Here is a 17449-nt window from a genome sequence, read left to right on the forward strand (position 1 = left end):
AGATTTGTACTCCAGACCCTTCACCAGTTTTGTTGCTCTTCTCTGGACATTCCCATCACCTCAGTGTCCATCTTGTAGTGAGGGGCCCAAAACTAAACACAGAATTCAAGGTATGGCCTCACTAGTACCAAGTACATAGAGACAATCAGTGTGCTGGTGCTGCTGGTCACACTGTTCCTGATACAAGCCTGGAAGGCCACCTGGACATATGCTGCTCATGTTCGGACACTATCAACACCATCCCCAGGCCCTTTTCCACCAGGCAGTTTTCCAACCTCTCTTCCCTCAGCTGTAGCAATGCCCGGGGTTGTTGTGACCCGGGTGAAGGACCTGCTCAAGCAGGGTCGTGCTAGAGCACATTGCAGTGGTTGTGTCCAGATGGTTCTTGAGTATCTCCAGTAAGGGAGACTCTAGAACTTCTCTGGACAATTTGGCACAGTCACCTGCACAGTAAAAATCCCACGTTCAGGTGGAACTTCATGTGCATCAGTTTCTGTCCCTTTCCTCTTGTCCTTTTGCTTGGCACCACTGAGCAGAGCCTGGCTCCATCCTTTTGTCACCCTCCCTGCAGATACTGAGACATTAATAAGATCCCGTCTCAGTTTTCTTGAGGCTGAAGAGGCCCAACTCTCTCTGTTATTTTAAGGGAGATGCTCCTGTCTTATCATCATCTTTGTTGTCCTCCTCTGGGTCTGCTCCAGGAGCCACATGTCTCTCTTGCCACTTAGGAGCCCAGAACTGGACACAGCACTCCAGATGTGCTTCACCAGGGCTGAGCAGAGGGGCAGGATCACCTCCCTTTCCCTGCTGGCATTGCTCTCTGGGAGAAGTGATGCTTCATATTTGTTAGCCAACAGGTGTTCATTAGGGTTCTTTTTTAACTCATACACACTTTTGGCACCTACAGTGTGTTGTGGCAGGCAGTGCCAAAACTTAACCTCACGCTGCATGTTGAAAAGTCTCTGACTCTTTTGAGCTTGGTGTCTGCTAGTTTTATATAATGCATTCTAGGTTCTGTAGTGTAAGAGACTGAGCTGTCATTCCTTATAGCTTTCCTGCTTCTTGAGAAAGTTAAAATGGTGTTGTTCTGCTTTTAAATAGATCATGTCAATCAATTAGGTAGTCTTAAAGAAAAAGTCACTATTACTTTTGGAGGCCGAGAGGCATTTTAGCAAGAGGCAAGAAGGTTGACTGATATGAGAAAAAGGACGGGAATGATTCGCTGCCTTTGGAATTAAGGACATCACTGAGAGTGGAAATTAGAGAAATTACCTGTTTATGTTATCTGAATCCAGGGCCTTTAAGTTGCACTAGAGATGGAAAAAAAAGTAATACTTATTTTCTGTTTCTGTCCCTGTAAAAATTATAGATCAAGGGTTAGAGGTCAGAGATGAAGTGGTTGTTTTAAGAGAAGGATAACCCCACTGGTCCCTGGTTTTTTTTGGGTTTTTTTGGGTTTTTTTTTCAGTTGCTGGAATAAGCTGATACTTTGTGGCTCTTTTTAATTTCCTCTGCCTAATTTACCAGATGACACCCCACACATTGATTGGAGTGCATGGAGGAGCATGGGATAGAACTATGTTTGCGGGATACTTACAGGCGAGGGAAGGGCATGGATATCTGTGGCTGTGAAATGTTTTGGAGTGGTATTTCTTATGACTGTTGCTCTGACAAGGTCCGGTTCAATCTGTTCTACTAGGTGTTTGTTTCTGAAGCTAAATTTGGTAGAGCGGCAGAAAATGATAGTGATTATTTCTTCCAAGTTGTAATCATCCATTAGAGAATGCAGTATTTACTGACTTGCCATGTAATTTGAGGTCCATGATGTTGTAAGACAGCCAGGATATATGATTGAGGGTGGAGGAAGTTCCTTTTGTCTTGTAATATGTTTGCATGGTGACTTGCTCAAAGATGAGATCTCTGGAGAAATGTCCCTGGAGGTTAAAGGCCTTCTCTCGGTTGTTGAGGTAGGTATTTTGTTCTTACAGCAAATTCAGTGCTTTTCCTGCCTATCAGGATTTTGCAGTGGGATAGATGCAAGTTTTGTAGGCATCAGAATGATTTAAAAAGTTTCTTTGGATCTGTGGGTGGATGCTCCTATTTTTCTCTTGGAAGATAATTTGAGTATGTGCAAACTTGAATGCTTTTCCCCAGCCTGGGCTAGCAAAGGTGTTAACTTTACCTATACACTATACCTTACCAACATTCTTGTAGAATCAGAATTAAAAGACCTGAAAAATAATCTTTGATGCATATCTTTTTGGAGTGGTTGACCTTAATCTGAGAGGTGCTGGATCACTGTGAATGTATAAAAAGAACTGAAGTTTAAGGTCATGTTTAAACTCAGAGGTAAACACTGTGACCTACAGATACGTGAATGTGTGGTTTGTTGATGTGTAGTGCAAATCTCTGGTGAATCATTTTCCGTATTTTGTAACCAAAAGCTTTGTCAGTATCTGTGGCATAGAAGAAAAGAAAGTATTTCAAGAAGGGCAAGGGAGAAGTGTTTAGGAAAACATGCCATTTCTCTGACTGAACTGCATGCAGAGTGCCTTCTGGAAAGTCAGGTCCAATGAAGGGTGTGGTTATGAGATTTTATTTGACAATTTCTGTGCACTGTGCATTCTGTAAGGGCCATTGTTACAAGTTTATGGATCTCACATACTGTAGGGTGTAACTGAGTGAGTCAGCAGTACATTGCAACAAGATGTGATCATGCATGAAGATAGTTTTATTTTGGTGAGATTTTAATGTAAGAGGATTGAAAATTAGTGTTTCTGCTGCTTGTTATAAGTACTTGTTTATAAGTACAAATGGCCTGTTTGAAATCAGTATGTTTCTTTATATGGATGGCCTTATAGTATTCTAAAACACATCTCTTGACTGTCGGTTCACATTTATGTTGTAGAAGGGGTTTGGGGTTTTTTGTTTCTCATTTTTAAGCACTCAGTTAAAGCTTCACTATGTTTGGTGCATATATATTAATATTTCTGTCATGTAGGCTGTCCCTTCACAACAAATCCCTTTGCTCTCAACACACATCTATAATTAAAACAATGAGGAAATTCCCTTTGTTTCCTCACTCAGCTAAAGGTTAAACTCCAGCACATTTCATGCTACTTGTTTGACTCAGCTGGCCTATAAAGAAGTTGAATTAGGCTGAAGGAGCACAGAAATCCTATGGCATGGGACTTGTCAAAGAACTTAGCATTGCCAATTGTTGTCCTTAGAAATTTTCAAATGCAGTCAACTGATTTTTTGCTACTGAGGTCACACCAGTACTAAATGCTTCTCGTAATCCCAGTTCTGTGGGTTAGGTTGAACTTTAAATTTTAGATCCCAAATATCTGTCTTTTGTATTACAGTGCTGGAATCGTGCTGTTAATCTTTGACTAGGCAAGATCTAGATATTATTTCAACTGCTGAGTGTAGAACCTATTTAGTAGTGTTCCTGGGAAGTGAGACTCAATAATTCACCTGTTGGAGGCCTCAGTTGCCTCAAGATTCCCCAGGAACTCCTTCCTTATTACTCTAGTTTCCTCTCAATGGATGCACAGTAATTGAAGCAAATAGGCATATATTTTACAGTTTTTTACACAGGAAACAAACATATCTAGGCAAAATAAGAAACACCTATACCTTGTCTTTGTCTGTTTACTGCTGTGATGTCTTTGATGTCTGTATACTTGCAAGCACCTGAACTTTCTCCACTGGATTCCTCACCTCCAGCATATGCATCATCTGGGTCCTGCTGAATTCTTGCCCTTGCAGTCAACACCCTTTTGTTCTTGCTTGTTCATCTCTGGAGCAATCCTCTTTTGTGTTTCTATTCTGAAGCTTCTCTGTTGTCAAAATCCAGCTGAAATATACCTGTCTTTTAATTTCTTTGGGTGATTTCCCCACCCATTCCCTATTGTTTTCTCTTTGCTGATCTGCAGGTAAGTAAGGAATTTAGTAAGGATTTAAGATACTCACTGCTATAAAAGTAGTGTTATCTATTTTGTTACAGTCATTTAATGTTTCTAGTCAGATGAGAACATTGACATACCACATTTTCCCTTTACAATACTTTAAAGATAATCTTACCACTATACTCATATGTTCTATGAAATATAGGAACTATTTGAAGAAAATCTAATATTCATACTTTATAACAGTTAAAGCCCTGTAAAGACATCTTGAATCCTGTGGATCCAGATTTACTGGTTTTCTTTATGCCTTTGTCCTGCTCATCCTTCATGATTAAACCAGGTTTTATTCATCTGTGATGTCAATTACAAAGGTTCTGGAGCTCATTTAGCCACCAGGTTATATTTGATGTACAGAGATGAATGAAGCAAGCAGAATGTCCCGTCAGTGGCTAGGGAAGGCTTTGATTTACTGAGTAAAATGCAACTGCAAATAGTTGAATCAAAAAACCATTCTTCAGAAATAGGCTTTGTTTTGTACTCTTTAACTGTAAAAGTAGGGCACTGTCATCTTTCCCCATGTGCAAATGCAGAAACTCTGTAGACTTTAATGGTAAAGTATTTCCATCAGCAGAAGCTGCACTTTACAACTAAATTGTTCTATTTGAAAGCACTGGTTCTTCCCTTCTGTTTTTTAACTGTTGTCTTTGTGTCTGAATATAATACTGGCCGAGCCCAAATATCCTGTCCCTATCACTATAACAATTCAGTGATACCTTCAGTTACATTTACAATACTACATTGCAATTATGCTATTATTAAAATTACAGGTGTTTTCTACTCCTAGAATTACTACCAAGATTAAATGGCCATTAATCATAAACACTATTTACTGATTTTAATCAAAACATACTAGCAGGCTTATCATAACAGTGAGTGTGATATGTTGATAGATGGCATAGCGGGGTGCCTTTTTAGGTGTTACAGCAGGGCCAAAGTCTTCTTGTAGCATACATTTTACTGGGAGCTGAAATCAGTCAATATGCAGTGAAGACTGAGAATGACTTGAATCAAGCTCTAAGGATTTGCCTTTCTGGAATGGCTGTGTTTATACAGTCATTTTGGGGTTAGGGGCAGCTCAGCTCGGGTTGACTGAAGGAAAAGGCTGTAGGAAATCTATCTAGAATGTCTGCAGTTCAGGATCAGGAAAGAGTTAGTTCAAGGTGCACACAAGCCAAGTGATTCACATTCAAAAAAATTTGGGAGCTTTTTCAGCTTCAGGGTCTACGCTGGACATTATTAAACGTGGAAGCCATTGTAACCTCATGACTTGTAGGCTGCTGTGAGAATTGAAGTGTGAAATGTTATCATCTGCTGCCATGATTTGCTTTGACTTCCTGCCTGTGTTCTGCCTTAAAATTGAAGGTTTGATTGCTAAAATATGATCCCAAAGTATGACAGTGACAAGCACATGAATATGTAATAAGTGGTTGAAGAAACAGCTAGAGAGCAATTCCTGAAAAGATTTCCCTATGCTGATCAACGTGAGCTGTTTTAATTAGCAGAGCAGCTGGATTTTAGCTGCTGCTTAACTACATCCTCACTTGTCCAGACAGTGGGAAGTCGTGGTTGTAGCATTCATTTAGTGATGCAGAAGCAGACATCCTCAGCATATTGATGAGGATTGAATTGTCACTGGACTTAATTACTGGTTCAGGATTTCTTGCTTTTGGGGCTGAAACCAAGAGAGAAGTAAAGTTGTGTGGGGGTAAGTCTTAATTTCTAGACTATTGAGCATGTGATTTCTTAGGTGACTAGATCTTTTTTAGCCTCCTGTACCTGCAGGGCCAGGACAATACCCCGTGATCTAGCAGAGAACATGGAAGTCTTCATTTTACAGAAGGACTGTGAAGACAGGATGCTGCCAACCATGTGTTGTCTGGTGCTTGTCTGATCTCCTAGTAAGCCAATATGCATGATTGGCACTAATAGAAAAAAAAATATAAAGAGTGTATCAGCTGATACTGAAGGATGAGAACAGCTGACATGAGGTATAGCCAGCATTTGGTGATTTACAGTCAGATTAGTGGCAGAGTCGTGGACTTAAGGTTTGTTTTGTCAGTGGAGGCTGAGCTGCTTACTGCAAGGACTGCTGCTGGCCTCCCTGTCTACTCCCATTGCTTCTCCGGTGCCACCCTGCTGCTCATGTGGCTCTGCAGCCAGCTGGAGCAGTTGGCCTGTCTGGCTGAAAACTAATCAGGATATTCGGGATGGGATTCTTTGTTGTTAACAAAATCATGTGGCTGATCCGACAGACTTGTGACCATGCCAGCACCAACACAAGTGACCTGGTGGAAATGGTGAGTATGGGGAAGGCAGGAGTACTGGCTGTGCGCTGTCTGCTTCTCTGACCCTGATGGGGAAAGTGCACCTGGACTCTGTGTGCCCTGTCAGCTCATTTACACTATCCGCTACAGGACTGGGGCTCCTCAGCCATGGAGGCATTGGTGCAGCTCACCACTGTGCGTGCATTTTCAGTGTAAATTAACTGCCACAGGATTAATACAATTCTGTCTACTGCACCCACATAACGAATTTGGGATAGATGTGAGTCTTCTCTTTTAGCTTTAGGAGCTTTTTGTTAGAACTAGTAAGTCTGTCTTTGGCCTGCAGGTGGTGGTAAATCTGATATTTTGCACCACAGCTGATTTAGCTATGAAGTTACTACCATCTTTATGTAATTCAGTCTGCAGTGAAATAATTTAGGTGACATTTAAAACATTTTGTGCTTGGAGTAATGTCTTCTAATAAGTTTTTAGAATGTTGCACTATAGTACACTGGCTGTTATAAAGATGGCCTGATTTCTAAGGTAACTGAGAGGAATATATGATGCTTTTTATTAAACTAGTGTTTTGCCTTCCAGTAATTTTAGCATGAGCTATTTTAAAATTCTTGGCTCACATTCCAAGATGTCACAAGACATTAAAAATGGCAACATTTTAATTCTTTTGTGAGTATAAAGCAGGGTCAATAACCATCACAATTAGACAGACGTTTAACTTTTACACGGGTATGCAAACCTAAAGACTGATACTTGATGAAAAGCTTCATATAACTTGACATAAAGCATTGGTTTTGAGACCTTGGAATAGATGCTTCGGAATATTAATTTTTTAGAACAAGTGATCATTCTTTTTCATTATTTTTGTTGACTTTTTTTCCCCTTTAGGCTTTTATGTATGTCTAGAGTGATGTATGAAAAAAGTGCAATGAGTTTTCCTGTAGAATATAATTTTTATGTCAGTTTAGATAAATAAACTAAAGGTCCTGGTTCTGATAAAGGGAACAGGCAATGTGGAGGGCTGCTCAATTCCTGCTGAGAATCCCATGTGAGCCAATAGGAGGGTGTAGAAGTAGGTGATGAAGAGATGATGAGACAGGCTAGTGGCTCGGGATGTCTTTCATATCCCAAGCAGTATCACAACCTAGAGCAGAAGAAGACTGTAGATAGCCAGGGGAGACCCTCTCTAGTTGGCTGTGGGTAGGCTCACAGGCAGGAAGGGGATGATCATAAGGCAGTCCTGCCTGTGATCTCAAGGGGCAAGTAAAATCCATCAGTCCTTTGGCTGTCTGCACTCAACAGCCAAGCTGCCTCACCATCAGCCATTCTCTCATGGGAATGTGCCCATGAGGTGCCCTCCACTGGGCTGGAGACTCTGCTGCTCTTGAACCAGCTAAAGGACCAGGTGGGTGAAAACATAACCAGAACCTCCAGGCCTCTTGGCTTAGGTAGCTGTCCTGCTCTAAGCAGACTTACCTCCCTGCCTGCTCCCTTGGAGCTTTGGCTGTGCGTCTTGGTTTTGCCTTGGCTGTGTGGCTTGAGCTTTATTCCACTTAAGCAGCACCTCCCCTTCTCTGCTCTGTGGGGACTGCCAAGGTGAGTGATGCTCACACAGTTGCTGTGTTGGGTCAGGAGTCACTCTGCAGGAGCAGCATTTTGAGATACCTGGTAGCTACACTGAAACTCTGTTTGAAGAGAGACAGTGCTCAGTCGAGGAAATGACGAAGCAGAGCCCCTGATGAGGGAGAAACCATGGTTTATGCACAGTAAGTGCACTTACTGCATTGAACACTTTACAGCTCTTTGCCTGGTCTGCCTTGTGGCAATTTTATTTTCCTAATGCACAGATCTGAAATATGCTTTTGAAGCATTTTCCTCAAGTATTTATATTTAGAAAACCTGTCCTTGAAACCCAGAGTAGAGCCTGCCAGAAAGAGTGAGTAGGTGTTTAACAACTTGAAACACACCACTCCAGGTTCTTTATCTTTCAGAAATGGTGACCCATGGGACCCTTTTCATATTGCTGCTGACTTGAAATACTCAACTGCTTTCAGCATTAGCAGGCACAGCAACTTAGAGATCCCCTCTGAACTTAGTGGGCTTGTCTGGTGGAAAGTGGATTTTGAGGAGCTGGCAGGGGAAGCTCATCAAAGCTATTGCCTTAGCTGGAAATGAAACAATGTTTGTGATTGAAATAACAGTTAGCAAGGTCTAGGACAAATGTGCAGATGTCACAGGAGTTGCTCTGGTTGTCCACTCCTGGATGCTAAAAAGGGGAAGTGAGGGCTTGGATGACTAGTTTGCATCTTTACTCATTCTGTATTAGATATGACTCTGGTTTATAAGATTCTTTAAATCTTTGAAACTTTGTGCTGTCTGCATGGTTTTCTTCCAGCAATATGAGTTTGGACTTCACTCACCTTGGCAATTATATACATTGCAGGGCAGCACAGGAGCTGCTGTCTCCCATCCCCACAGCTAGTTATTGTCACACTGTCCCCTCGGGTGTTCTCATATAATTGTGGGGGGAGTCACATTTTGGATGGATTCATTTTTCCTTGGCATGTGCATTTGTGAGGATTTTTTTTCCCTGCCTTCTGGTTCATTGCTGTGCCTTTTGAACAGGAGGAGAAGGTGGGAAAGAGGCAAGGGCCATGCAGTACAGTAATTGCTGCAGCTCCTACCTCATCAAATAGGAGCATTAAATTTGATTTGGTTATGTTAATTATTTGGATGGCTTGAGAGAAAACATGTCATTAACTGTGGAGCAGAGGAGGTTATTAGTAACCTTATCACTTCTCTCTCTGCAACACAGAAGAGACCAGAAATTGCTTCCTATGGAGCAGGGATGGATGGGCTCAGCATAAGATATGGGTAAATCACCAGCTGCCCCAAGATCAGCATCTTATTTATATTACTGGCTTAGTATATAACAAAGTTATGAAGTTTGCAGTTCCTTTACAGGGCTTCATGGGGAAGAAAAAAAAATAATGTGTCTACTGTAATTTCCATGTTTTTAAAGGGCTTAAATAATTGTAAGCTGGATGTGAATCAAACTCTCCTAGGGGTAGGAAATGTAGAGCTTTGCCAAAAGGTTGTTGATAAGTGACCTGTTAATGGAAAGTGGAAAAGAAAAACTGTCTTCTAACAGCTTGTTTTGCCTATGAGCTCATGAATTTTCTAATAAAACCATATTATCCTGGGTTCTACAGATAGTTGCATATTTGAGCTGCCTTGCTGCCCTTGGTATATCCATTCTTCAACTTTACTAGGTTGATTTCATGAGAGGTTTTACTTCTTTGTCCTTTGCATTTTGATTTAAAAAATGTTTTCCCCGTATCTTTTTGGTCTTCATGCTATACAGAAAGCTTCAGTTTGTGTATACATGACAACTCCTATGACTTCCAGCCAAAAGGACTTGCTTTTATATGGAAAGTGTTTATCAGATTCTGAGGCAAATTGCAATGAGTGAAAGGGCTTTTGCCAGTGGAAGAAAGAACTTGTTCCTTACTGATACGTGAATGTGCATATTTCATAGATTTCCTAATTTCTGCCTATAAAACTTAAGTAAATCCTGAATTATTAGTATAGAAAGTTATTGCTGCTCCAAAAGATTTCAGATTCATGTTACCAGCCTTTGGTCTCCTTCCTATCTGATCATAAATACAATTAAAACCCTAAAGATTGTAGTTATTCAGAGAAATTAAAGCAAAAGAATAAAGCTTCAGAAATGAACATCCAAAAGAAAGAGACTTGAGATATGAGGAACTAAGAAAAGAGTCTGGGGTACATCTGTGAGGAACACACAAGTAAAAGTTTTCTTAAAGATAAAGCTGTATTATGATGGGACACTTTGAAGAAGAATTAGAACTCTTTTCTGCTAAAAATGCACAGTGGAATATGACTGATAGGAATGTTTTCTAAAGCAGCTTTGCAAGCAGTGTGGATTGGGGCCAAGCCACATTTGAACTGTTTCTGAAACCAGACAAATAGGCATTGTTTATCCTAGACTAGCCAGACTGTTTCAGAAAACAGTTCCTTCAGAGCAACATTCATTTCTAGTCTTAATTAGTTTCCAGAATGACTGTAGAGGGAGGACGTTTTTCATCCACATCCTTTTTGACTGTCTCTTTTTTCTCTCCTCCAAATCCCCCCATTCTTCATTGCACTGGAGTAATTGCGGCCATCATGTGCATGTGGAGCTAAACTGAGCCCTGACAGAGTTGGTGTGCTGCACACCAGCAGAGTGAGAACAGACTTAAAATGCTAATCCACTCCCTCTACTAACATTCCTGCTGATAAAGTCTGGTGCTGGAAGGTTTCTGGAAAAGGCTTGATTAGTATACCTTTGTTTTGTTGTTAAAATACTGTATTAATTTGAACCAGATACAGTCTGTTTATTTTCAGCCTTTAAAAAGTCCATTCAGCACTTCCAGAGGCTTCTCACCAATAAATATTCTTTATCTCTTGCGTTTAAAAAAGAAAAAAGAGAAAAAAAAAAACCTTTTCTGAACTGGTTGGTTGGTTTGTTTGTGTTGTTTTAATTCCTCTGTATCTTAGCACAAAGTGGAAGAATATTAATATCACGTTCTTCAAATTGCAACATTTCTGAAAATGATAATCCCAGATTATATTGTTTTTACCTGCAGAAATAGTAGGGATTGCTGTATCTGTTAAATAGAACATTCAGAGGAGAGGCATCAGAAACCTTAGTCTTACTAAGAAAACAGATGAGTTGGCAAAAGGAAACATTTTTCTGTCCTTGTGTATCAACAAATATTTGGTCATGTTGTCTTCCTAACCCCACCCACAAAGTTATTACTGAAAAATGATATCTCAACTGGAAAGGAAGACAAGTTGTTAAGTAATCGTTAAGGATATTTAGCAAAAGGGTTGTAGGTTTTTACTTCACTGTGTAAGTTTTATTTATTTATGAGAATGTTAAGTCATTAAATGCTTATAATCTGTGAATATGCACACCCACATGAGACAGAATGTGAACTTCAAGACAGAATTGAGAGAAGTAATGGATTTAATAACTAGCTTTCTATCCTTGAAGAGTCTTGAAGCCAAGCTGTAACCTGGTTTTCATTAAAAGGGGTTGAGTGTGGTTGTACAGTCCGGGAGTTTTGGACAAATTTCTGTAAGATAACAACGTAGGGGAAAAACAGGCTTGGCAAACCCTTTACAATATATGGGGATTTTTGCATGATGTTACTTAATTGTCTTCTCTTCAAGACATTAACCATGTTTTAATTTTTTCTTTTTCCTTCAATAAGCCAAGGACCCTTGTCATCCATAAGAGCAGCAATCAAGAGATGTAAGTTTACTTTTCCTTTTTGAGAACTATAATGTTGTAAGATTGCTACATCTTTATTTTTAGTAACTGTTTAACTTGGTATGCAAAAACAAAGTAGCTCTAAGTAAGTAAGCAGTAAGCTGAGGGGCTGTAATTTCTTTCTTTCTTTCTTTCTTTCTTTCTTTCTTTCTTTCTTTCTTTCTTTCTTTCTTTCTTTCTTTCTTTCTTTCTAAACCGTATTTTTAAACATTCCTTCTTTCCTTTTTTGCTAACATTTTCTTATTTATGCAGTAACACATCTGTGCACAGATGTAATCCATGTCTGAAGAGCTTGGGTTAGAGGTTCCCAATTTTTAGTTCATTTGACAAAATAGAAGATTGTTTTATTTTAATAGAAATTTGTAGCAACTGCATATTCACTGTACTGGGGATAGAATTAGACTAACGTACTAGGCTTGTTTAGGAAAATAAAAGATTGTTTATAAATCTTGAATGAAAGTCAAAACTCCTCTTCCCTGATTTCAGCATTTAATTCCTTTTCCCCTTTCCCTGCTCATGATGTTTCCAGAACACGAGTTTCTTTACATGCATCTTTCAAAGTGTTTTATGCTGTTACTTTCTTCCCCTTTTCAGTTTTATTTCCTTTCTGTCCATGACTTTAACTTCATGTTAATGAAACAACCCTCAGGATTCTGCTATGGGGAAAAATAAATTAGTGTATGTAGTTCTGATTTATTTCTCCTGGACCTATTAGTCAGGGACTCATTAGTGTGGATTAGATTGGAGGTAGTGAAAGGGCATCATGAAAGCTTAACTCAGAGCGAGTCTGCATGATGCTGTCATTTAAATGCAACACTTTATTTGTGCTGCTGCTACCACAGATGGAAACTGGAAAACAGAGAGCACCAAATCACAGAGGGCCTTTTGTGGTGGAGTCAGAAATTGATTCAGACCGCCTAAGCCCCAGTACCTTGCCAAACTGAGAAATCATCTAAGAGATCATTAAGCATTTGATATCTATGTTTTTGAAAATGTAGTAGCAAGTGATTCTTTGTTTTGAGGCATAATCACATAAAAATGCAGTCAAGAAGCTGTGGCTCATGTTATTTACTTATTAACATGTGAATAACTGTGATGAAATATAAGTACCATGTGAATTATTCAGATAATAAGATAGCAAAATAATATCCATGTACATAGCAAGATATTGTATATGAAACTGTAGTTTTTTGTATGCCAGTACCCAGTGCTGTTAGGATGGACCTATATTACAATGGATACTGAGTAATTCCTAACTCTCCTTGCAATTAATCTGGAAAAAGAATTATATAGTCCTGGCAAGTGTATTTCCCTAACAGAGTGAGTAATCTGTCTTTCTTAATCCCCGATTCTTTGGGCTCTTACTTTCAAATTTTCAAGAAACATGGTAAATATGTACAGGCTTTCAACTTACCCACTTGTGGACAATGCTGTATATCACTTTGTTTTGATAAGTCTCTCCATTTCTTGTGGCCAGAGGTGACAAGAATATTTTCCTTTGACGCCCTGACCACAACTCCAGATAGAAAGTGTCATTTTCAGTTCTTTGACTGCTCCATAGAGTTCAGAAAAGTGAGCCCAATGTAACTTGAAGGAAGCAAGCATGTGAACATAAGATCTGCTCAGGAGTAATCTTTTGATCTCTACTCTTAAAAAGTTCCCCCAGGATCTTTAGTGATGGTCTCAGGCCTGGACACACCACTCTTATCCAACTCCCACTGAAATCAGTGAAACTATTTCCATTGATGCCAGCACAGCAACGTGCACAAGAAAGCCAAAGAAAGTAGAAGGAGCAAGCCAAATGCTGCAGCAGTGAGACAAAAAGGGAACAGTGTTTTCACTCACTTTTCTGCTCTTTCAGACCAGGGTGTTGTTAGGAAGCAGGGCTACAGAAGCAAGTCTCTTATCCTAAAATGTTGGAAGAACCTGTGGGCTTGTTCTATTCTCGTTCTGTCCTAAGTAAATACATGGCTGAGTGAAGGATGTGTAATAGTTTGTATGCACTCTGAGGCTGTGGCTTTCCATTTGGCAGTTTTGCAATTTTAGGCCAGTGCAGGTCGTTCATGGCTGTGGGTTTTGTTTGTTTTGCTTGGGGGCTTCCTAGGTTCTTTTGGCTCCCATTTTTCCTAGCCAGATCAATTCCATGACCTCATTCTCTTCCCCATCTGCACAAACATTTGGGCTGGCATAATGCAGGGAATGGTGCAGAGGCAGGAACATACAGCCCAAGGAAAGGTGTAGGAAGAAGTGCTTTTGTAAATCATGATTGTCAAATTTGAGTGAAACTACAGGCTTGCTCTAAGGCTGTGGTAATGAAGATCTTATTCAGCAGCAATGCCAGCCAGGCTCTAAGGTGCCTGACAGTTAGATCAGCTGTGAACAGGGTATAGAGGACTACCCTGAGGGTGAGAAGAGGAATCCCTGTTATCTCCCTGGGTTATTTTTTAATCAGTTCCCTCCCTGAAGTTGCACAAAGAAGAACTGGAGCCAGGAGACAAAGGCAGGAAGGAGACTGCTGTTGGGGGTGGCATGTTCCTTCCCCTGTGCTGCTGATAGTCTGAGCCCAAGGTGAGCAGGTTCAGGGAGGTAAAGAGACAAAAACTGTACAGACAATGCTTATTGTTTTATCACTGTGAACTCACTGTGGGGTCACACGAGCGCTAACGTTCATTCAAGGGGAATCAAAAATCCATGTTTGGAAGGGGAATTGGGCATCACCATCTCTTTAGCTACATTCAGGCATTAAATCAGCCCAGCTGTAATGTCAGACAATCTAATATTTCCCTGCAGTGCCTGGAAACAGAACAAGAAAAGGAGCAAGACCTCCCCCTTGTGCCAAGAAACAGTTTGGGAGAAAACTCTCTTATTGCAGAGATGCATAAAAAATTCCAATTAGTTTGAACCTCCACATCTTTTCTTCACAACCTTTCTATTCAGAAATAGTCTAATCAGATATTGGGTGAAACCAAGACTTTTTTCTGGTGTTGGCTTGGGGATTATCTGATCATTTTAGTGTTCCCTGAAGAAGGATCTCTGCAGTCATGCAACACCTTTGATAATTTGAAGACTGCAAGTGTGGTCTCTTTGGTGGGAACATTCTGTCAGTTCTTCAAACTGCATTACTTTGTAGGTAAGGGGGGGAGTGTTTGCCCACCCTTGGGGCTTTCCTTGAGATACTATAATGAATAACCTTTACCCCTAGGCATTTATATAGTGACACAGATAACTTCTTAGTCTAATAGTCTTCATATTTCATAGGTTTTGAAGAACTGTCTAGCCTGTTTTTAGAAAGCATTTAAAGAAGATGTGTTTTTAAATATTAGTACATGTCCTTTTTGTAGAAAGGCTTGGCCTATTTGAGGCTATCTTTCCAATCTTTAATGCAAAATTAAACTTGCCTTTAAAACACTCTGCAATAACAAAACTGTTCAGTATTTCATAGAGATTTGCTAATGGAAGCACACAAATATTGTTATGGAGTGTATACATTGTGGAAGCACTTTGCTCACAACAGAATCTTATCTCTGAGCAGAGCCGTGATAACTTCAGTTGTCTCTGTATTGCCTTAAAAGGTTGCCTGAAAGACTGTAATTTCTAGCCTAGCTCTCTTCCAAAGGCTCAAATCTGCATGTCAGACTTCTGTTGCCACCAGCTTTTCTGTAGCATCAAAGTTTATGGGTTTGTAGTAAAATGGTGGTTGTACTTACACAGACGTTTTGATCCCATAGCTTAAAATACCCCCTGCACCATAATCTGTATGTGTTTCAAATAAAAATGACATATTAAGCACACTTGAAAAGTAGGACCCTGAGAAAAAACAGTAGAGGAAAAAATTTGAAACATAAGTATACAGCACAAATAGAATACCCTTTGCATCCACACATCTAAAAATAAGTGGAAAAAGCCCACTAAATAGTTTTTCTAGGGAATAAGTACAAGAGAGGAATCTGTAAGTTACTGTTCTGCCCTCTATTTACAGTATTACCATTAATCCTTTATGCTATATGCAGTTAAACACATTTAGATGTCTCATTGACGCTAGCTAATAAAGTGCCTCATTGACACTAACAGAAATAAATAGTTACAATGGTAGGCGTTGATTTGATTTTCCCCCTCCCCCCACAAGACCAATAAAGTTATAAGATGAATAAGTGAGGATTTTATGCACCGAGATTTTCCTCTCCTCCCTATTCTGAAGCTACTTTGCTTGTTTTACTTAAATACCCCTAAGCACAAGCTTCTGGAAATGTTAGTGATTCTCACCCTGCACATTTCTTACTGTGGAAGTTGAGAAACCAACTGTTTTCAGTTGTCAGTGTACAAACCAGCACTGAAATACTTTTCCATTGACTCCCCTGATGGAAGAGAGGTTTTCTAAATCTTAAAACTGCCATAATTTGAAATCTGAGGGAAAAATTAATAGTATGCTTTTTTCAAGACAATTCACAAAGGGAAAGAAGAATGGAATTAAAGGATCGAAAGACCACAAGGCCAGAAAAATGGCTGCAGGTTTTTTTCTTGTGGTTTTTTTTTTTTAAGTCAGATGTGTATTATGTTTTAACAATTCATGTCTTCTTTCATGCCCTTTTTAATTTAAATTCATTTATTTGAAATAGTGAAGAATAAAAGCTGTGCGAGTCTGGGGACAAGGATTATTTAGAAAGTTTGTATTTTCCTTAGCATTTGTGGAATACCTGAGAGCAGAAGATGCAGTAGCTTTCATCTGTGTTTCTACTGTATATTTAAGTCCTCTTAAGAACTTCCAAAACAAAATATGTTCTAAAAGTGCAGTTGTAAAATAATGTGACAGCAAAAGTAGAGATGTTGACGGAAGAAGGGAAGACCTTTGCCAGTGTCATTAAAAAATAAATATTTATATTAAATGTTTATACACATGGAAGTAACTTGATTCCATTAATGCTTGAGAGATTTTTTTTCCCCCAGAAAAATGAATACATTCTGAAAATCTACATGATGGCTTGGGCATTAGTCCTTTTAAGGAGACATGTTTATATATATCGACTAGTAAAGTCATTTTTATATTAATATTTTAAATGTGGTATTTTCAAGAGAGTTTATTTGTTTACTTGAATTTTGGAGCTTGATGGATTACATAGATACCTCACTGGATTTTTTTTTGCCTATGTTAAGAAAGGAAAAAGGTGTTTCAGGCTTTTTATAGGTTTTTCCTGTTTAATAACTTTGATAAATGGAAGCACATTCAGAGTCTTACAGGAAGAAAGAGCTTGTAGAATTTCTCCAGAAATTAAGAAATAGTGAAATAAGGTGACAGGTTTATCAATTCAGTTCTACATTCTTCATTAGTTAGCTTTTATTTCTCCTGCCCTTATGATGGGAATTGGGCTATAACCCAAGCCCTTGTATTGACTACATTTACCAAAAGAACACTTTCTTCCATCATCTTTGCGAAAGTAATCTTGGATTTGAGTGGTCTGAGTCAGTTTGGGTTTTGTTTCCTCTAACCTGTGTGTTAGATCAGTACTGTGTTGAGATCTCTGAAAAAGAAAGTGAAGGCAAGGTGTTTATTTACTCAGTCAAACAATTTTTACAGAACTGATTTAGATGTGAAATCGTTTGAGCAAGACTTGAAATCTTGCTGTGATCAATCTGCCTGCCCAAATCTCTGTGGAAAGTGAGAGTATAAATTATGGGAATCCCATCTTCTTTGCAGCTGCATCAAATCCTCAGTGTAAATTATTATTTTTGGAAGGGAGAAAAGGCAGATGCAAATAAACCAGAATTTTAAACTAGAAAAAGCATTCAAAGAGATTTGATTTCCCTCTCATCGTTCCCACTGTGTTTCGTTCTTGAGCCATACAGTGGACATTTCCATGTTCAGT

The 17449-nt window shown here is 39.3% G+C and overlaps 1 protein-coding gene across 3 annotated transcripts in view; it reads left to right on the forward strand.

The window, feature by feature from the left end:
- SH3D19 (SH3 domain containing 19) overlaps positions 1–17449 on the forward strand; it is a gene marked incomplete at its 5' end in the record, with an annotated part of 83573 nt that overhangs the window by 28797 nt on the left and 37327 nt on the right. For all 3 annotated transcript variants that reach the window (XM_083861519.1, XM_083861520.1, XM_083861521.1), the window contains one exon: positions 11530–11570. In XM_083861519.1, the coding sequence (XP_083717645.1) occupies positions 11530–11570 (41 nt within the window). The remainder of the gene's footprint in view (positions 1–11529; positions 11571–17449) is intronic.

This window comes from Zosterops lateralis (assembly GCF_965231275.1).
Source record: "Zosterops lateralis genome assembly, chromosome: 5".
NCBI lineage: Eukaryota > Metazoa > Chordata > Aves > Passeriformes > Zosteropidae > Zosterops > Zosterops lateralis.